At 33.0% G+C, this 22,225-nt stretch overlaps 1 protein-coding gene across 3 annotated transcripts in view; it reads right to left on the reverse strand.

Annotated features, from left to right (window-relative positions):
* LRRC40 (leucine rich repeat containing 40) overlaps positions 1 to 22,225 on the reverse strand; it is a 51,531-nt gene that overhangs the window by 24,602 nt on the left and 4,704 nt on the right. For all 3 annotated transcript variants that reach the window (XM_043575243.1, XM_043575245.1, XM_043575244.1), the window contains exons 2-9: positions 15,630 to 15,811; positions 14,164 to 14,237; positions 12,285 to 12,414; positions 8,684 to 8,807; positions 5,098 to 5,240; positions 3,684 to 3,856; positions 1,619 to 1,706; positions 1,457 to 1,502 (exon numbers count right to left, since the gene is read on the reverse strand). In XM_043575243.1, coding sequence (XP_043431178.1) covers positions 1,457 to 1,502; positions 1,619 to 1,706; positions 3,684 to 3,856; positions 5,098 to 5,240; positions 8,684 to 8,807; positions 12,285 to 12,414; positions 14,164 to 14,237; positions 15,630 to 15,811 — 960 coding nt within the window. The remainder of the gene's footprint in view (positions 1 to 1,456; positions 1,503 to 1,618; positions 1,707 to 3,683; positions 3,857 to 5,097; positions 5,241 to 8,683; positions 8,808 to 12,284; positions 12,415 to 14,163; positions 14,238 to 15,629; positions 15,812 to 22,225) is intronic.

Raw genomic sequence — 22,225 nt, forward strand, 5'->3', positions numbered from 1 at the left:
GGCAGAGGATATAGGGGAATATCTGTACCTTCCTCTCAATTTTGCTGTAAACCTAAAACTACCCTAAAAAATTTAGTTTTTAAAAAATGTTTGGATTATTCTGATATGACACCTAACTGATTATTTCAGAATTACATTTTTCTGGGGGAGAAAGCATACCTAAAAATTGACAGGAAATGAAAGTCTTACAAAATTATGTTAATTTATTGGAAGGTCAAGGTGGAAAATGGAAATTGCTGAAGCATTCAATTACCTTATTCATTTTTTTTAATGTTTTATTTATGTATTTTGAGAAAGAGAGTGATCAAGTGCGAGCAGGAAAAGAACAAAGAGAGAGAGAGAAAGACAGAGACAGAGAGAGAGAAAATCCCAAGCAGGTTCCACGCTGTTAGCAAAGAGTGGGGCTCGATCCCAGAAACCATGAGATCATGACCTGAGACGAAATCAAGAGTTGGTCTCTCAACCAACTGAGCCACTTGGGTGCCCCTGTTATTCATTTAACATACGGGCAATATGGTGCGAGGCTAGGCTGTGCATAACCAACAGAGTTGTGAGCTAAATTGACAGTTGCTTTATCTAGCCACTAAGTTGTAGAGTGTTTGTTATGCAGCAATACACTGGTAGAACTGATTTTTTCTAAATGCTCTAGTGTATCCTACAATGACATACATAAAATAAAAATTGGGATATAGCACAATTTTAGTATAGCATTAAAAATTAAATGTATAGTGGGGCACCTGGGTGGCTCAGTCTATTATGCGTCTAACACTTGGTCTCGGGTCAGGTCATGATCTCGTGGTTTGTGAGTTTGAGCCCCGCATCGGGCTTAGTAATCTAATAGTTTACTGAGATTTCACATATGCATATCAGTGCGGAGCCCACTTGAGATTCTCTCTCTCCCTCTTTTCTGGCTTTTCCTGCTAGTACTTTCTCTCTCTCAAAATAAATAAATAAACATAAAAATTTAAAAACAAAATCAAATGTATAGTATCACTTTCTCTTTGGGTGCATATTCATACTAAATTAACATATCCTGCAAAATGTGTTTTATCTTTATATCTGTTAGAACTTACCAAAACTATGCATGAAGCAGATATTCAAATACTATTAATATACTACCAGTCAATAGAATTCATTTACCATAAAAGCCAAGTTTTGCTTTTTTTTGCAAGTTAAAGCACTAGAGTACTTATTGAATCTTTGTTATATTTTCCAGTTGGTACAATGTAGCACAAATCAAATAAATTAAGGATAAAACATTATTATTGTGAATTTAAGCATGTTTTTATAATTTCAGCATATGTATGGCCTATTTGATTTCAGAATTAGAACCACACCTGCCATGGACCATTTCCTCTAATTATTTATATCCCAAATACATGTAAATTTATGTATTGTTAGCACTTCACTACCTTTCACATTTTCCTTCAAAATACAGGAAAATATAGAAAAGTACCTTTAATCTTGCTTCGCAGATATTTTAAGACTTCTTGGGTTCCTTTCTGAAAACATGGAGAGAAGATACATATTCACCAAGACATACTGTGCAGTTTCATAGATCAACATGCATGTTTGAATTTCAAATTTAAAAACATAGCTGAGTTCCAAATATGCTTACATTTATAATTTCTCTTCGAATCGTTCTCAAAGGATTTCCTTCTAGTGCCAGAAATTTCAAATGAAGTTTTCCCAATGAACAGGGTAGACTACAAAAAAGATTAAACATAATTCAACCAAATAGTTGGCTATAAAACTAGTAACATTTGACAAACTATATCATATAACCATGTCAAAAACAGCCCAAGTAACATACGCCTAAAATAAATCCCTTTGAGATAAATGTTTAACATGTAAAAGAAAAAATAGATTTATTTTGAAATTGTCATATTGTGATTGCTAAAAAATGTGAACTTTAAAACATTTGCTAAATAAAAACCATAAAAAGCAAATCTGAAAGAGTCAGTGATTCAGGATAGCTATACTCATTAATATTAAATGTTTCGATTTTGCCCTTCAAGTAAGCAAAGAAAATTCTTCCCTAATGATCTAATAGTTTACTGAGATTTCCCATATGCAAAACCACTCCTATCCCATGTATTCAATCTATAATCACCAATTTTTTTTAATTTTTTAATGTTTATTTTTTTTAATTTTTTTAATGTTTTATTTATTTTGAGAGCAAGAGAGACAGAGCATGAGCGGGGAGGGGCAGAGAGAGAGGGAGAACTGGCTCCAGGCTCTGAGCTGTCAGCACAGAGCTCAACACAGGGCTCAAACTCACAGACTGTGAGATCATGACCTGAATTGAAGTCAGATGTTTAACTGACTGAGCCACCCAGGCACCCCATGTTTATTATTTTTTTTAATGTTTATTCATTTTTTGAGAGAGGGAAAGAGAGAGAGGGAGTGAGCAGGGGTGGGACAGAGAAAGATAGAGACACAGAATCCGAAGCAGGCACTGGCTCTGAGCTGTCAGCACAGAGCTTGAGCATAGGGCTCGAACCCACGAGCTGCAAGATCATAACCTGAGCTGAAGTCAGTAACCAACTGAGCCACCGAGGTGCCCCAAGTTTATTTATTTTTGAGAGACAGAGCACAAGCCAGGGAGGAGCATAGAGAGCAAGAAACACAGAATCTGAAAGCTGCAGGTTCTGAGCTCCGAGCTATAAACCCAGAGCCCGACACAGGGCTCAAGCTCAAGAACCATGAGATCACAACCTAAGTGAAGTTGGACACTCAACCAACTGAGCCACCCAGGCACCCCACCAATTTATTTTTTAATGAGAATATAATCAAACTGGTTCTGCTCTTAATGTTTCAGTAGCTTCCCATCTCTTAACAAATGAAAACTGACTTTTCACAAGCATTTTACAGACCACATGGCCTTAACTTACAAGTCCTAAATTCCCACAGTCTGCCTTAATGTACCTTATTTACCAGGTAAACTTGATTCCTTGCTGTTCTCTAAATATATCCCTACAATTTCCTGAACTTTCAAAGCTTTCTTTGTACAGTTTCATCCTACCAAGGCAATCATTCTAATCACCTTACATGTGTACTTAAAAATCGCAGTCATCCTTTAAAGATCACATGGTGGGACTAAAGTGAGGCACCACCCTGAAAGTAGGTATGATCTTAAATTTTGTGCTCTTAAACACTTAACTTGCTTCACACTAGTCTAAGTCCTAACGATCATCTAAAAACATTTCTTCTTCTACATAGTCTGCCCTGATTCCTCTCAATAAATGGCTGGTTCCTGTATCTCTTTTAAGCCCCCAAAGCACTTTATATCTCTCCCATGTCTTTACATTCATTTGATAAATTCAAGAAATATTTATCAGGCACCTTCTATATACCAAGGCACTGATCTAGGAGTTAGAGAGAGCGCAGTGAACAAAACAGTTAAATATCCTGACTTCTTAGTTTACGTTCTAGTGGATTAGAGTAACTTGTAAAATAGATCTGATTTTATTAGTATTTTAAGCTTCCTGTCAAGGACCAAATCTAACTATTCTTTGTAGGTCTGTACATGATACTTGTTTACTAAATATTTACTGAATTCAATTTAGAAAAAAAAAGATCTCCACATGTTTTTCTCAAATATTATTAACTTATTAGTATTAACTTCTGAATTATAAGCAAATGCAGGCATGATTTCTTATTCATTTGATCTTTAAACTTACCTACTGATATCATTGTTGCTTAGGTCAAGCCTTTCCAAAGACTGTAGCAGTGTAATTTCATCTGGAACAGATTTTAACTTATTATCCCGCAGGTCTAGCACAAGGATAGAATTCAGATGCTTAAGATGTTCTGGCCCTAACATTTCAATCTGGTTTTCACCTACATGTAATTCCTACAAAACCAAAGATCAATCACATGTATTTCTGTATTCAATTTTTATTAGGTAATAAAAATAATATTGAAATCTAATCACTGAAAAACACATGGAAAAACATGTTTCTAATTACTAAGGTGCTTAAATTTTCAATTACAAGTAAGCTATCTTACAGATAAAAATGGCAAAAACAGAACACTTTCAAGGATTTTCTGGAAATTTAAAAATAATTACAGATTTAGTCTGGCAGAAGCTCAAAATCTGTAAAACCAAACCACAGAAATTATTTAGTAGTTAACATTTATAGAATAAAAATACAAATCTAAGAACTATACTAATAAAAAAAAAAGTAAAGTTTTAATACAAATCAGAATAAGCTTAAAAAGTTAGTTATATCACAGTTTGTTATTCAACATTTTCATTAGTGATTATTATATATACTGATTTCCCATTAACAGAATCTATAAATATTAGATGTATAATTAATCTTTAAACAATAACATTTTCAGTTCCTTTTATCACTGCCACCATTCTGTTTAAAAGAAACCTTTTGGAACACCTGGTGTCTCAGTGGGTTAAGCTTCCGACTTCAGCTGGCTGGAGTCATGAGGTCACAGTCATGGGTTTAAGCCCCATGTCGAACCTTTCCCCACAGTCAGTGCAGAGCCTGCTGTGGATTCTCTCTCCCCCTCTCTCTCTGCCCTCTTCCACTCACACTTTCTATCTCAACATAAAACTTTAAAAACTAAAAAACAAATAAATAAAACTCTTTTAACTCTAACACATAACAGTATACATGAAGAAAAACAAAACATGACAAATTTAAAAGACAATGTTAACACTATATACTTAAAACCATAAGAAAGTAATTAATTTTAAAGAGACCCAATTATGATCAGGTAAACATGAGAGGTGGTAACTTACAGAATTAGATACATATTCCTCCCTAGTATTCCAGGTCTCCTACAGTATGGCTCCAACTTATGACGTTAGTCTCAACACCTACTTCTCCAGTTGTATACTACTCCCCAGATGAAAGAGACAAATTCCTATTTTTAAGTTGACTATTTCTTTAAAAAAAAATCTATTACTAGCAATACCATGAATGTATTTAGTCATATTAAAATTCTGAAAAATATAGGAAAAACATAGCACCTATAACTAATACATATTCCCAAGGTAAATCAAGATTAAAATTTTCATTTTCATAATTAACTTTCAGAAAATACATAGTTATTTAGTAATCAAGTAAATATTACCTTTAATAACCTACAAGAAGGAAATTCTGGTAGAAAACGTAATTTATTCCTCCGCAAATAGAGCAATTCTAGTGACTCCATGTTAGCCAATTCAGGAGGTACAGTTTCTAAGAAATTTGAATTACAATCCAAATGCTTTAATCCTGCAATACATAGTAAGTGAAAAACAAAAATATCTTAATAAAGAAAAATATTGGTCTATAATTATATATACATTCAAAGAATGTGTACATCATCATAAGGATCATCATGAGGACTTATAAACTCATGCAATACTGATAATAATCAAGAATCCTAGAATTAAATAAACGTAAAGATTTTTTTTTACATTTAATTATAATTAAGGAGAACTGATATTAAAAATAATGTTTAATAAAAGTCCAAGTCATCATATTACTTGGCAATCAAAAAGAATGAAATCTTGCCATTTGCAACTACATGGATGGAACTGGAGGGTATTATGCTAAGCAAAATTAGTCACAGAAAGACAAATATCATATGACTTCACTCATGTGAGGACTTTAAGATACAAAACAGATGGACATAGGGAAGGGAAGCAAAAACTATATAAAAACAGATGGACATAGGGAAGGGAAGCAAAAACTATATAAAAACAGGAAGGGGGAAAAACATAAGAGACTCTTAAATATGGAGAACAAACAGAGGGCTGCTGGAGGGGTTGTGGGAGGGGGGAAAGGGCTAAACGGGTAAGAGGCATTAAGGAATCTATTTCTGAAATCATTGTTGCACTACATGCTAACGAACTTGGATGTAAATTTTTAAAAAAACAACAAAAAAAAAGCCAGCCACATCTTAAACTCACCAAGTTGTGCACATTAAATATGTGTAGCTTTTTGTGTCAATCATTCATCAATAAAGTGGTTTTAAAAAATAATAATAATAGTCCAAGTAATCTTTGTAATGGTAAAAACCGAAGTACTCCAGTACTCTAAGATATTCTAAAATATATAAACTACACACTATGAGATATTATTTCCCTCAGTAATTATACATCCTTAAAAAAAAAAGCTTAAGGTAGTTAAAGACATATAAAGACGCAGGCATACTAGCTGTATGAATGGATATTAAACAACTATGGCTAGTAGTAGCTCAGACATATATATTTAAATAGGCAAGTTGACTTTCTGTCAAAAAACCTCGGATTTCTATGTATGCCTTCCTATTCTTCCATCCACCCATACTACTTTTCTCTCCCTGTGTTCTTTCCTTTCTTTTTCTATTTTTGTTTGAATTACATGTTTTTTTCTAACATCTTAGCTAACACTATGGACAAGAATGCATACTATATAGCTCAAGAAGGATGTTCTTACTTGCAGCATCTCTCTCTTACCTCCTGGATCTTTCTTTCTTAAAAGGCAAATCAAAAACAAAATGGATAAAAGTAAAGGTCTGCTTTCCATTAAGAATTCAATAAGCAGTACTCCCCCAACCCATATCAGATTCTTCAACTTGCAATGGCCACCACACCATATTTTCCACAATTCAGTCTCAACTGTCTAGTTTGAATAGATGATATACATTTTTTGCTGTATTTTGAGCCTACCAATTTTAACATAATGCAAGACTGAGTTGATACATTGCCTTAAAGTGCTTCTTTAAGTATTTAAAGAAGTTGTTTTTCAAAAGAAATGTACTACTTTCAACAAATAATGTAGTAATTTATGTATTATTTGGCTACAGCATTTTTAAAAATGTCACAATGTGATCCACCCCAAATCTAGTAAATTCTATGAAGAAAAGTTGGTTTTAAAAGCTACAGACCTATTATAGGGACCCCTGGTGGCTCAGTGGGTTAAGCGTCCAACTCCTGATTTTGGCTCAGGTTATGATCTCACAGGGTCATGGAATCTAGACCAGCGTCAGGCTCCATGCTGAACATGGACCCTGCTTGGGATTCTTTCTCTACCTCCCTCTCTCTGTCCTGCCCTCACTGTCATACATATATGCTCTCTCTCTCTCTTTCAAAATAAATAAATAAACATTAAAAAATAATAATAAAAGTTAGAGACTACAGTTTTCACAATTGTTTGCATTTAAGAGCACTGACTGAGAATACAAGCAGTGTGCAGTGGAAAGAGCAATGGGGATGGAGTAAGAGGATTCAAGCTCTTATAGGATCCTTGGCTTTACAATTTATAAGATAATTTCTAAGTCTAGGCTTATGAATCTTTAAAATGTAAAAAATACACATCCCCCTAAAGTACAGAACCTTTGTAATGGCAAAACAACATATGTAAAAGTATTCGTTACAAAGCATCACACGAATGTTAGAATATTGTTCTTAGGATCCAGTCATTAATAGTGAAATAATAACCAAATGTACTACTGGTGATAGTTTAAAAGTATCATTGTCATGGCTAAAGGAAGAAAGTATCTAATCATGAATTATGCTGCATATTGGGAAATTTGCCATAAATTCAAAGTATTTTTCTATTGATTTCTCTATCTTTTCCCATCTCTCAAGATAGGTCCATCTAATTTATGGAAAAAAAAATCCATGCTTCTTACATACTAACTAGAGATAACATTTTATGTTTAGCTCTACTTTTTAATATGTTTACTGAAAAATGGCAAAGACAAGCAAAGTCTTAATTACTCATAACCCAAGCAAAGGCTCCCCTAGAATATCTGGGGATAAATCTGATTTATGGCAGATTTAACTTATGCATTCCTATTACAAATGACTATTAATCTAAACTAAAACAGCACAATTTTACAAATTTATCTCAAAATGATCTGTAATCAACTGCACAAAATCACTTCCATAACTTCTACAAAAGGGAGGTTTAAAGAAATGAAGAGGGCTTACATATGATTAGCAGAAAAGACTATTTAAGGTAAACACTGTAAGGCTGACACACACAGTGTGCTCATTAACCAAGAAATAATAATAGTTTGCCTTTAAACAACAACAACAAAAATTACCAAGATTTTGGCCTCTAAATCAAGAATTCTAAGATGATTAAGTATAATTATTTAAAAGGTACTGAAATCTGCCTTCTATTTTTTTATCACTTAATATTATTAGTTCTAGAATACATTAAATATAATGGTTCAATGGTAAACTTCAATAGAACCACTATTTTAACCTTTTTTAAAAAAAAAATGATTGACCATTTGGACAAAACTAGACCATCCCTGACATCATTATTTCTGGACCATGAGGAACTACAGCTATAATGTAACCACGTAAGCAGAATCACCAATGGGAGGGGAATAACCTCTTAGTGAATGTTGAATGAATGAATGAATGAATGAATGAATGAGGAGATAGCATAGCTCAAAACCCTAATCAATATCTCAGATACATAATTTTACCATAGTTCATAATCATATTTTATTTTCCTCTTTTTGATATGCCAAAATATGTTATTAGTAGTAGCTGTTTAGGAAGTTAAGCTAAACAATAATGCTCTGAAGAAAATCTGACTACTTGCTATTGTTTGCTTTGCCAGTATAAAATCTATTATTTTATTTCTCTGTAACTAACTATATTAAAATTTATTTTTCTAAATATAAGTTGCACCAACTTCAAATTTATGTATTTTTTAAAATAGAGATTTACTTTTCATTCCACTTATTTCTGCTGGCAAACTCTTCAGTTGATTACTGGAAAGATTGAGTCGCACCAGACTGGACAGAGAACAAAAGCTAGCAGGAACAGTTGTAAGACGATTATTGGAAAGATCCTTTAGAAAGAGAAAGAAAGAAAGAATGAATGAATAAATAAATAAACAAACAAACAAACAAACAAACAAATGATCCCTAAAAGGGATTTCAGAAGTTTGAGGAGATTGCAACCTAAAACAAGACTATTTCAGAGGTGGTATGTTTTGTAACCCCCATTCACAATTTCACAAGTTGTCATTCATTACCTCAGTATTCTACAGGACCACTATGTGCCTAATAATGTAGCAGGAAGAAATCAGAATGAATTCTGACTTCAGAAATATTTTACATAAAGGTTTCTGTTACTACTAAGTCATATCATGCATCATGTTTTTAATTTAAAAACCCATTTGTTCATCCAGTATTTATTGACTACCTACAATAAATTAGGCAAACCATATAGGTAAATTGCAATATGAAATGAAAAGTTTATTTGCAAGAAAGAAAAATTCTTCAAAGAAAAAAAATAAAGCTGAGAAAATGGACATTTTAATTTTTAAGGGAAAAATAGTCCCTCCATTCTTCTGCTGATCTCAGCAAATCTGCTTTAATAGAGTCCAGAAGTTTGCTCTCTATTTTTCCTTCATTCAAGCTTGCCTAATTAATGTCTATACCTGTTTCTTTAAATCACTGTTTCTATTTTTTCATTAAAACATAAACAGTTATGAGAGAACATTTTTTTTGAAACTGCACTTAAAAGACAATCAAATAATACTTAATGACAGTTGAATTAGGTGTAAGTACTTCACTAGCTAACAGCAAACTGTTAGATAGGGACAATTGCAACAATAGATAAGAAAAAAAAAGACTTGGGGCGCCTGGGTGGCGCAGTCGGTTAAGCGTCCGACTTCAGCCAGGTCACGATCTCGCGGTCCGTGAGTTCGAGCCCCGCGGTCGGGCTCTGGGCTGATGGCTCAGAGCCTGGAGCCTGTTTCCGATTCTGTGTCTCCCTCTCTCTCTGCCCCTCCCCCGTTCATGCTCTGTCTCTCTCTGTCCCAAAAATAAATAAACGTTGAAAAAAAAAATTAAAAAAAAAAAAAAAAGAAAAAGAAAAAAAAGACTTAAAGTAACTTGTTCTCTGAAGACTTTCATTTAGTCTAACATGAAACAGTTGCATTTGTAACCCTAAATCAATTAAGATGATAGAAAAAGGTAAAAATGCTAGATCAGTTATTTTTTATAAAACACACTGTTACTATCATAAATAACACAGCATATCATAAACTACAACAGGAAACAACAATCTACAACTCTAATACTCTATATACTAAGAGATTACTAATAAATAAATATTTTGTTAATATCAAAAGTTACTGACAATAAATGCAATGTGGTATTCTGGATTGGATCCTGGAACAAAAAAAAAGGACATTAGTGGAAAAACTGGGAAAATCTTAAAATCTATAGTATAGTCAGTAATATTGTACCAATGTTAATTTCTTAGTTTTCAAATGTGCTACGAGTATGTAAATTGTCAACATTAAGGAAAGCTGGGTGAAGAATATATGAGAACTCTCTGTACTATCTTTACATTTTTGTAATTCTAAAATTATTTCAAAATAAAAAGCTTAATTAAAAAGGGTTTTGATACAGAAGAGATATTAATTCACAAATTCTTAAAACATTTTAAATAACCCAAATCAACAAAATTTACTAAGAAATTAAACATTATTGCAGTTAATAATTGTATTAGATATAAAGCATTGTATCTAGTTTAATGCATCTACTTTATATATCATTAAATACATTATATATAAATAAATCCATATTTATGCTGTCATTCCTTCAGTAAATATTTATTTAGTACCATTGCTAAGCAGTTTTTATATACCTTTAAGAAATACTACTAGCTTGGGATGCCTGGGTGGCTGAGTCAGTTAAGTTTCTGACTTCAGATCAGGTCATGATCTCACAGTTTGTGAGTTCGTGAGTTTGAGCCCTGTGTCAGACTCTGTGCTGAGAGAGAGAGGAAGAGAATCTTAAGAAGGCTCCATACTCAGCGGGGAGTCTGATGCAGGGCTCAATCCCACAACCTTGGGATCATGACCTGAACCAAAATCAAGAGTCAGGTGCTCAACCGACTGAGCCACCCAAGCTCCCCTAATATGCTTATATTTCTAATGTTGTAATATATTAATGCTCACATTTATGATATGATAAATGAGTCCTTAAGAACACAATTCTCAACTGAAATATCCTTTCATTATGCATATGCCTATCTGGGAACCCATAAAAACAACTGGGAACTGCTATAGTTTATTACGTTTCCTTTCTAATCTAAATACTCTTCTTTTTTTTTCATCAATTGCTATCTTTTACCATTAAACTTTATAAGAAAATCTGATGGCTCCCTCCTTAGCCATTCATTTTATCTACCTATGCCTTTTGCTTTCCAAACCTTATATCCAATTTGATCAGATTGGATATTGACAGATGCTGAAGGAATGTCTGAGGACAGTATATACATTGATTTCAAACACTACAGCAGATCAGGGAAATATCAAGGAAGATGTACTTAAAAGTAAAAAAACAGAGGTAAAAGAATTACTTTTTCCTTTAATGGGAAATAAACTTTAAGACTAAAGTGATATAAATAAGTTCTTCAAAGTATGTAATAGGGAAAAGAACAAGAATATAAGAGGAATTAACCATGTACAATAGAGAGTATATATTGGAACAACTAATCTCCATCTAATCTAGCTAAAGTCTTTCAGATTGCAGATTTTACAGTGGAATCTTACTCCTTCAGGGGTATAGTGGAAGAAAAAAAGGGATACATTTTGGAGTCAAATTGACTTATGTTAAAATCCTAAATTCCTTACTTATTAGTCATGTGACTTCAGATGAGATGTTTTTTGTTTTGTTTTGTTTTGTTTTGTTTTGTTTTGTTTCGTTTTTATAAACCGTAATTCTGTATCTATTCTAGGGGATAAAACTATGTACCTTGCTATAGGTAAAGCAAAAAGCCAAGTGCCTACTGTTTCTATTATTCTTAAAATAATATCGTATTGCTTTACAGTTATTTCTATTTAGAATATGACAGATAAAATGAAAATTTTGTGAGGTAATGTGGACATTTTGAAAAATGGGGACGAAAAGGCAGGCCTTAAAGGGATTATCTAGACACTCATAGGACAGGAGGGTCATAGAGGCAATAAAGGAGGATGGGTATACAAAAGAGAACTGGTATATGCTACAGACACCCGTACTCTATTTTGCAAAACCATAAAAATCCTCTGAATAACAGTCATCCTTGTCACCCCTTTCCCACACTCTCTTCCTAAATTCAAACCTAAGTTGATTTCATAAGAAAAAATAAGAAAAACTGATTTTATAATACCTAATTTAGCAATCTAATTGAAATGCAGTTTCTGATAATCCAGTCATGTAATCAGCTGTCCATGTTCTCATCATTTCAATCATACATTCAATTTCTAAGCCTGGTGAAAAATCCCACCTGCCCCAAATTACATAAAAATTGGAAAATCACAACTTACCAAGTCTTCTAGGTTGAAAAGTTGTTCAAATCCCTCTGGTATGCAAGTTAGTTCATTATGCTGGAGATAGAGGCCCTTCAGGTTTCTCAGATTTGTAATTTCTTCAGGGAGTATTTGCAGTTTGTTATGGCTATTGATTGATAAAATAAATGCTGAGTGATTTGGTCACAACACAATACATAATTGTGAAGGTATTTTTGCTAACTACATGGGCTCATTTTAAAAAATAAAATATGGTGACTAATTTTAAGGACTTCTCAAACTTCACATGCTAATGATGTTAACTCATTAAAATTACAGTAAGCTAAAGCAATCAAATAGAGAGTTTCAAAGAAAACAAAGAAATACAGGTTTTTAACCAAATAATTTATGAACTTTTAATTGTTTCCTTATAACCTACTCTTGATTTTATATGCAATGTGAAAGGATATACTGGAAAATTTTTCATACTATGTCTGAATTTTAGAATTTTGACAAGAGACATGGGCACACATACATTATAATGAGAGTCACAGCTCATATGGGGATTATGTTTTTAAGCTAGCACTCAAGACAAAAATAGCTCTTTTTAAGAGCCTGGCATGTCCAGTTGAATGCAATATGTGACTCCACTCTTCTTTGTACTTAGTCTTAACTTTTCTACTCAGTTCCTCTGTAGAGATACTTGGTTTATTGTTTTAGAAGTCCCAAGTTACTGAGCATGATATATTCCTTGATAATTAAGAGATGACCTGACTTAACCTGTTCCCAGATTTATCTTAACTATTTACTTAGGAATCCATTCTACTTTCACACCATACATAATTACTTAACAAGTAACAGGGTGAAATGAGAAATATAACAGGGTAAAAATAACCTTAAATTACATAAAAATAAAACTAGTTAGAACAAAAATGCCAAAAGATGCATTCTAAAATAAGAAACACTAAAAAATTGTCAAAAATTGGTTACTATTGGGGCTCCTAGGTGGCTCATCTGACTCTAGACTTTAACTCTAGATTGTGGCTCTTGCCTTTACAGGCCATACCCATGCCTTTGACTTCTATGGGGAAGAGGTTCTGATGTAGCTCTAAACAATTAGCACCTTTTGTGTGTAGCTATTTTTGCTTTTGTGGTAATTTTAAGTTTCTCACCAGATGAAGGATGTAAATTAAGGAACCATTTTCCCTCAAAGCAATGAACTTACCTCCAGAACACAGAGACTTGACTATGCTATGTTAGATCTGTAACCATACCTATTTTATAAACCACAGTTTTTCAAACTATGTTTTGAACACTTAGACCTCTTTATCTACTAAATGAAATCTTCCCAAATCCCTTTTCCCCTAACCTGTGCATATATAACATATAAGGTAGTTATTTCTTAAAAGTCTAGAGGTATAGATTAAAGGGCAAACAAAGTTAGTGAGAGCCTTAGCCACCCGGCTTCCCACATACCTAACGAGTACCAGAACCATATCCACAGAGTCCTCAGAAAAGTTTAAAAGCTACTAATACTAAAGCCATGACATTTTTCATCACTAATGAAATAACTGTTTCAAATTTCTTCCTTTGCTTGACCTGGATATTTTAAAGAATATCAAAGTAACTTAAAACCTGAGATATTAACAAAAAGGTTTTCTAAAATAACCACTAAAAACTGTTATATAAAAATAAAACAAAAAGTACTTTAAGAAAAATCAACTGGACATTTGTAAAATCAGAAAAACATGTGGGCAATTAATTCTAAAACAAAAATAAATAATCTGAGAAAACTTAAAACTCTTACCACTTTCTGAGATCATACAAAAATATTTTCTAATGTTAAAAAATATTTTTAAAATATTAGATTTATACCATTATATTAGCAATACTGAAATTAAATAAGCTTAAATTTTACCTGACATTAAGTTTCTGAAGATTTTCTAACTCTCTTATAGCAGAAGGAAGGGATGTCAGCTGATTATCATGTATCTAAAAGTTATTAAAAGACAGTCAATATCTTAGTCTTATAATTAATGATACATGAGCATGAGTTTGTCACTGTACTGAATTCTTCCACAATAATTTTGTTACTGTAATTCAACAGTATTGAGTTGGAGTCTGGTAATTTATTCCACATACAGAAGAGGAAAAGGAATTTGAAGTTGACCACAATGCTGTTCAGAAACCGTGAAGTAATAAAGTCATCAATTTTAAATATTACAATTAAAAAAATAACTTTATCTCATTGAGTGGAATTTCAATCTGAAATGAGAGATGAGAGCTTTAGAAACTAATAGCACTTTGATGGTATGATTTATGTCAACATATAGCAAAAAAAAAAAAAAAAAAGAGAGAGAGAGAGAGAGAGAAAGGGTAGGGGGAACCTCTCTCATGTTCTCACAGAACCATATTATTTTGAAAGTACCTGAGAGAACACCTAAAGCCAATCCATTCATTTTACAAATGAAGAAAATAAAAACGTATCTAGAAATTTCACCAGATCCAACTTTTTCAAACACGAATTAGAAGATTTCTGATGTTCCTACATAAAGTACATCAGAACTCTGTAGACTGTGAAACAAACTACTCATGCTTTACTTCACAACACATGGCAACTAGAGACTAAAAGCAGTCTCTTAATATACACACAAAAATTTAAGTTCAATAATTTAAGTCAGCGTTGAAGACAAGTTTAGAATAAATTAATTTTAAGTGCTGCTTTCATGTCTAGAATAATGATGAGAAAAATAATAGCAATGAAAACGGATAAGCAGCAGCAACCACCTGTTAAATGCTGATTCTGTTTGCATGCAATAATGCATTTAGTTCTAAGAACAAGTTTTGGGGCGCTTGGGTGGCTTGGTCGGTTGGGCGTCCGACTTCGGCTCAGGTCATGATCTCACGGTCCGTGAGTTCGAGCCCTGCATCGGGCTCTGTGCTGACAGTTCAGAGCCTGGAGCCTGTTTCAGATTCTGTGTCTCCCTCTCTCTCTGCTCCTCCCCAGTTCATGCTCTGTCTCTCTCTGTCTCAAAAGTAAATAAAAGTTAAAAAAAAAATTTTTTTTTAAAAAGAAAAAAAAAATAATTCTAAGAACAAGTTTTAAAAATAGGTAGTAGTGTCAGTCCTGGTTTATAAAAGTGGAAACTGAGACACAATGAAGTTACTTTGCAAGGTTACACAGCTATCAAGTGGCACAGTCAGAAACTGAAGCCTGATGTTCTGTATGTACACTCTTAATTATTATACTATACCCACCAATAATTTGTTATTCTTCCTACAGTCTACCAATTAAACATGGGTTTTCTACTTTTTTCTGCTTATGAAGCCTAAATTTAGCCTTAGAGTCGCAACTAATGACATATTTAGAATCAGTCAACTTACATCAAGAACAGTGAGTGCAGGCAGCAGTCGGAGATCATCTGTAAGTGACTGAAGTTTATTGTTGGATATGATTAGTTTGGTCAAATCCGTCTGCTCCCACCATCGCTCAGTAGCACTGAATGAAAGATTCTGATTAGCTTCCTCAGGGATATCCACATTTATTCTCCAGACACACTGAGGTACTATTTCCAACACCACCACACCAAAAAGAAAAAAAGGAAAAGAAAGAAAACAAGAAGTGAGATACTAAGTGGCATATTTTTATAATAGCCATGCAGTTCATCTATTGGAAAGTAATTTCTGAAACATTAAAAAAAAATACTTAAAAACAATTCAAACGAACAATGAATTACAACTAAAGTTGATTTTATTCAAAAACAGAATATGATATGTATTTTACATATTAAATCTTTTATCTTCATTCAACTATATTTACTATATACATACTCTGCACAGCACATTGCAGTCGACATATAATGCAAATAAAGAAAGGACTCTACCATTGCACTAATAGAATAGGGAGAAGGCATGGAAATCAACATTTATAAGGTGATGTCATAATTTTATAACATTAGTATATACTGTCTGAGAAAACACTGATGTTAATAATAGCTAATGATAATAGCTAACACTTACAAATACCAGGCAATTTTCTAATATACTATTTAAACCTCGTAACAACTCTGCGAGATAGGTGTTGTTACTATTCTCGTTTTATAGACAAGAAAAATGGGCACAGAGAGAATGTATAATTTACCCAGGGCTACACAGCCAGTAAGTAGCAGAAATGGGATTCAAACACCTATAAAATTATACTACTGTCTTGACTCTCGGTGGATATTTGGAAAGCATAACTGACTCTGGTAGCTGCTCTCTATTTTACCTAACATACAATTTTATTTCTTCCCCCATCACACAACATTGTGTGAATCCCATTGGAACAAATATCACAACTCCTGTAACACAGCAAATAAGACTGTAAGTTGAACATGGAGAGTTGAGGTTCACCACTATAAAAACTGAAACCTCAGGAAGGTACTAACTTGCTATAGCGTTGTAGCAAAACTATTTTAAAGAGTCCTTCATTCCATCATATAAGTAGGACTATATATCAGTCTGATTTAGAACTTTGAGCGTTATTAATCAAGGCAACAATCAGTTATACCCTGCAGTCATTGACTACGATTACAGAATGATACTAAATGAAAAAGTGCAAAGTTTCAAGTTCAGGATACTGAAGTACAATTCAGGTTTACTAGTCTGATACATTGGATTTATGGAAGCAAAGCAAATCTCCTTAAATCTATGAGACTTATACACACTCAAAAAAAAGGTTTCTATGAAAAAGGTACAGCTGACATTATACATAAAGGTGAAAGACTAAGGGCTTTCTCTTAGTGTTTTCTTGATGCACATTCTCACTACTTTAGAATGTTACTATGGATCCTGACCAATGCAATAAAACAAAAGAAATAAAAGACGTTCAGGTTAGAAAGGAAAAAGTAAAACTGTCTCTTTAAGAGACAACATGATCATCTATACAGAAAATCCTAAGGAATCTATAAAAAAAAATTATATGTAATTTTAGAAAGTGCACATATAATTTTAGAAAAATTATATGTAGTTTAGAAAGTGCACAGAATTCAGGATTAATATACAAAACTCAACTGTGTTTCCATGTATTAGCAATTGATAAATGAAAATATTCTTTATATGTTTAAAGATTTAAAAGACACACAATCTAAAACCATGAAATATTCAGGGTTCAGCTTAACAAATATATGTAAGTCCTGTGGTATGTAAATATAAAATATGAAAACTTAGAGAAGATCTAGGTAAGTAGAGAAATATACCACATTACAAACTAATTATTAAGATGTCACCTCTCCCTAAGGTGACTTACAGCTTCAGCATAATCCTAATAAAAATCTCAGAAGGCATTTCTATAGAAATTAACAAACTGATTCTAAAATGTATTATCAAAATGCAAAAGAACTGAAATAAGTTAAATAATTTTTTGAAACAGAATAAAGTTCTAGAACTTAACAGTACTTGATTACAAGTCTTACCATAAAGCCTGTCAAGACACTGTGGTATTAGCATAAGGATATATTAATCAATAGAAAAGAAAAGTTAAGGAAAATTCTACACAATAATATATTATCCATTGATTTTCAATAAAGGTGCCAATTTAATGAGAAAGAAACAGTCTTTTCAACAAATCACACTGGAACTGTAAATTCATATGGATGAAAAAAGGAACTTCAACATTTACCTTATGACATACTCTGAAATTAACTCGAAATAGATCATAGACTTAAATATTATAGCTAAAACTATAAAAATTCTAAAAGAAAGCAGAGGAAAAATCTTCACAGCCTTTGGATGTAGAAAATTTCTTAGTTCAGAAAAAGTACAAAACCCAAAAGAAAAAAAAATGATAAACTGGACTTCATCAAAATTAAAACCTTAAGTTCTTTTAAAGAAATCATTAATCCTCAGACTAAGAAGATATAATAGATTATCAATAGAGATAGATATCTGAGAAGTACTCGTATCCCCAAAATAGAAAAGGTCTCATAACTTAAGACAAATAGTTCAATTTAAAAATAGACAAAAAATATGAACACTTGGCAGATATACAAATGGTTAATGAGCAGTTGAAAAGATGCTCAACAACATGAGGCATTAAGGAAATGTAAATAAAACCATAAGGACGTACTACAACACAATCCCAAGAATGGCTAATGTTAAAAAGGCTGACAATAGAAAATGTTGGTGATGACGTGCAGCAACTGATTCACTCATGTTACTAGAAGCAAACAGCTTGGTAAATTCTTAAACAGTTAAATGTACATTTATTTATCACTGTATGTCCACAAATTCTACTCTTAGGTATGTAACTCAATAGAACGATAATGTATGTCTACAGAAAGACTGTATTTGAAAGATCATGGCAGTTTTATTCATAATAGTCAAAAACTACAAGCAATTTGAGGTGCCTGGGTGGTTCAGTCGGTTAAGCATCCGACTCTTGATTTCGGGTCAGGTCATGATCTCGTGGTTAGTGAGTTTGAGTCCTGCATCAGGCTCTGCACCTTAGTGCTTGGGATTCTCTCTCTCTCACTCTCTCTCTGCCCCTCCCCTGCTTGCTCTCTCTCTCTCTCTCTCTCTCTCTCTCAAGATAAATAAATAAACCTAAAAAAAAAAAAAAAACTAGAAGCAACTGAAATGTGTATCAACAAGTGATTGGATAAATAAATTGAGGTATATACATACAATAGACTTACTCAACAATAAGAAAAAAAAAACTACTGATATAAACAACATGGATGAACCTCAGAAAACATACTAAGCAAGGGAAGGCTAAAGCAAAAGAAATCAAAATTGCAAATGTGTAATTCCATGTAAATAAAATTCTAGAAGAGACTAATCTATATTGACAAAAAGCAGATCATTGGTTGTGTAGAACTAGCAGTAGGGATTGACTGCCAGAAAAGGGGCTTAAAAGGTAATTTCTGAATATTGAAAATGTTCTACATTTTGATTGTGGTAGTGATTACACAAATGTGTGTGTGTGTGTATGTCAAAACCTACTGAATGATACACTTAAAATGGATGCATATAGGGCACCTGGGTGGCTCAGTCAGTTGGGCATCTGACTTTGGCTCAGGTCATGATCTTGCGGTTCGTGGGTTCGAACCCCGTATCAGGCTCTGTGCTAACACCTCAGAGCCTGGAGCCTGCTTCAGATTCTGTGTCTCCCTCTCTCTCTCTCTCTCTCTCTCTCTCTCTGCCCCTCCCCCACTTATGCTCTGTCTCTCTCTTTCAAAAATAAATAAACATTAAAAAAATTAATTAAAAAATGATGTATACATTGTTTGTAAATTATACTCCAATAAGGTTAATGCAAAATAAAAATACAGATGATGTAATATATCAAGATAATCTTATTAACATACACACATTTATTCATTTATGTATATATGTATCAACAAGTGAATGAAAAAACAAATTGAGGTATATACATGTATAAATACACATACATATATACACACTGGTATACTACACACACATACACACACACACACGTATATATTTCTCTCAAGATAATAATTGCCTTGAAGAGCACTACCCAATACAACTTTTTCAGTGATGAAAATTTCCTATATGCTGCACTATATGATAGCCACTGGCTGCATACAGTTATTGAACGTTTATTAAAATGTGGCTAAAGTGACTGTAGAACATGATTTTTAATTTTCTTTAATTTTGGTTAATTAAAATTTAAATAGCCATAGGTGACTAAGGCTTCAACACTAGACAGAATGGCCCTTAACAAAGACTGAGAAAAGATTTCTTTACATGTTTTTTTGGCATATTACTCTTTCTTCCACTTACAATAGTTAATTATAGAAATGGGGAGGGGCGCCTGGGTAGCTCAGTCGGTTGAGCGTCCGACTTCAGCTCAGGTCATGATCTCACAGCTTGTGAGTTCGAGCCCCGTGTCAGGCTCTGTGATGACAGCTCGGAGCCTGGAGCCTGCTTCAGATTCTGTGCCTCCCTCTCTCTCTGCCCCAACCCACTTGCATTCTGTGTCTGTCTCTCTCAAAAATAAATAAACATTAAAAAAAAAGAAAAGAAAAAGGGGGAATACAGATGGGCTGATGGTAGAGAACTATATAATATGGGGAAGATACTTAGAAGTGAGTAAGGGAAGAAACAGAGAAGAAATAAAAAAAAAAATGATTAAAATGGTGTTTACATGGAGAGATAAAAGAATGTGCAGCCAGCAAACCATAGGAGCAACAGATCATATGAGATTTAAAGGTCTTTTTTGACCATTTTAAACAGTCTCATAGATATAAAGATTGCCCACCATATATGATGTTTCCTTAAGTAGAAAACCATAATCATTCCCATTAAGGTCTATACCTACTCTATGTAGATTCCATCTTCTAAAAGGCTATAAATATATTAAACTATGATACACAATAGGACATAATGGGTGTATCTCTGACCAAAGAGTCAGGGAACTAAGATTCGGTGCAACTAATCCAACTGATTGTCAATTAATATCTCATCTAATATCTCTGGTTACCAATTTCTTTGTTGATTAAATGAGAGGGCCCCATCATAATTTAAATGCTAGGATCCAACAACAGTAGTACAAAAAGGCTTTTTCTAGGTGCAGAATAATATTTTAATAACAGCTTATCCTACAAATGCCATTCAGTAAACTGTCTACCCCATTATGAGCATTTTTAAAAAATTATGAGAATTGAATATAAACCAGTAAGTCTAACACTATGTAAAAGATTAGGAAAAGCTCCATTGATAAACATTCCAAATTTCTCCACAGTAGTTTATTCATGACAACCAATGGGCTCATTACACTAAAGAAAGAATCCTATATCAACAATCCACAATACTATGTCACTTTCAGACTATCTTTAAAACTTAATAAGAAAAAATACACGCATACACACACACACACCCCAGAATAAAATTATAGTTACATAGAAGGTATTAACTCAGTTGCAGCTTGAGATTGACACAAAGAGATGTATCTTTGTGCTTTAGAGCACCTGAGTCATTGTTACGTTAGAATACATGAAGAGAATGGTACTCTTGAAGTCCAGCAGGATACTATAAGAAAAAAATGAAACAATGTTTAACATATAAAAAAGAAAACATTTTTACCAATCACTTTAAGAGAAAAATATGCTTGAATTTATTACTTTCACTTGAGAGTACATTCAGTTTTACAGTGAACATAAGCCTCACTGAAACTGTAATTCCATTCTTCCCAATAATTTTTTTTCCTGTGACAATATATGACAGATGGCATTCACTTAACTCTCTTACTCAAGAAAACATTACAATGCAAGTTAATGAACATGACATTAATATAGAGATAAATTTAAGTTTGCACTCATTTATTAAGCAAATTTTGGCACTGACAATAACTTGAAATACACATCAAGAGTTTGAGACACTAAAGTTTAGAATTATTCTAACAGATCAAGAAATAGGAATGGAACTTTTAATTAATTATCTAATTCCTTGTTCCAGACTTCCCTGGATTTCAGTATGCTAAAAATTAAATGTTTACCTCAAGATTCTGCCATCATATACAGATTAAAACACTTTCCTTTTGCTTTTATTTCTAAGAAATGTTCAAGAATTAGCTTGTTTTAATGATCTACTCATCTGGAAATATAGTTTCTTTCTGGAATTATTTGTTGTTAAAATCTGATACTTTGGTTAATTCTTATTAGCTGTTTAGAATATTATAGTAAATTCCATGAAGACAACCAGTAGTCAAAATACAGAGTCAAGGTAAATAATAAAGCAGAACATGGTTAATACAGATGTAAGGGTGGTTATTTAAAACTTGGGAAGTATACGGTTTATGTTACACTTTTTAAAGTGTCATAACAAACTCTACATACTGAATAAGACAAATTCTCACTACCTCAAAATAGACGACATGACATCTGGAGGCCTAGAAGCCCTGGACCTATTTACTTAATTCCACAAATGGAAACTAACCAAACTGCTCTTTGAAAGGTAAGGCAGGATAGCCTTATACC

This window comes from Prionailurus bengalensis, chromosome C1 (assembly GCF_016509475.1).
Source record: "Prionailurus bengalensis isolate Pbe53 chromosome C1, Fcat_Pben_1.1_paternal_pri, whole genome shotgun sequence".
Classification (NCBI taxonomy): domain Eukaryota; kingdom Metazoa; phylum Chordata; class Mammalia; order Carnivora; family Felidae; genus Prionailurus; species Prionailurus bengalensis.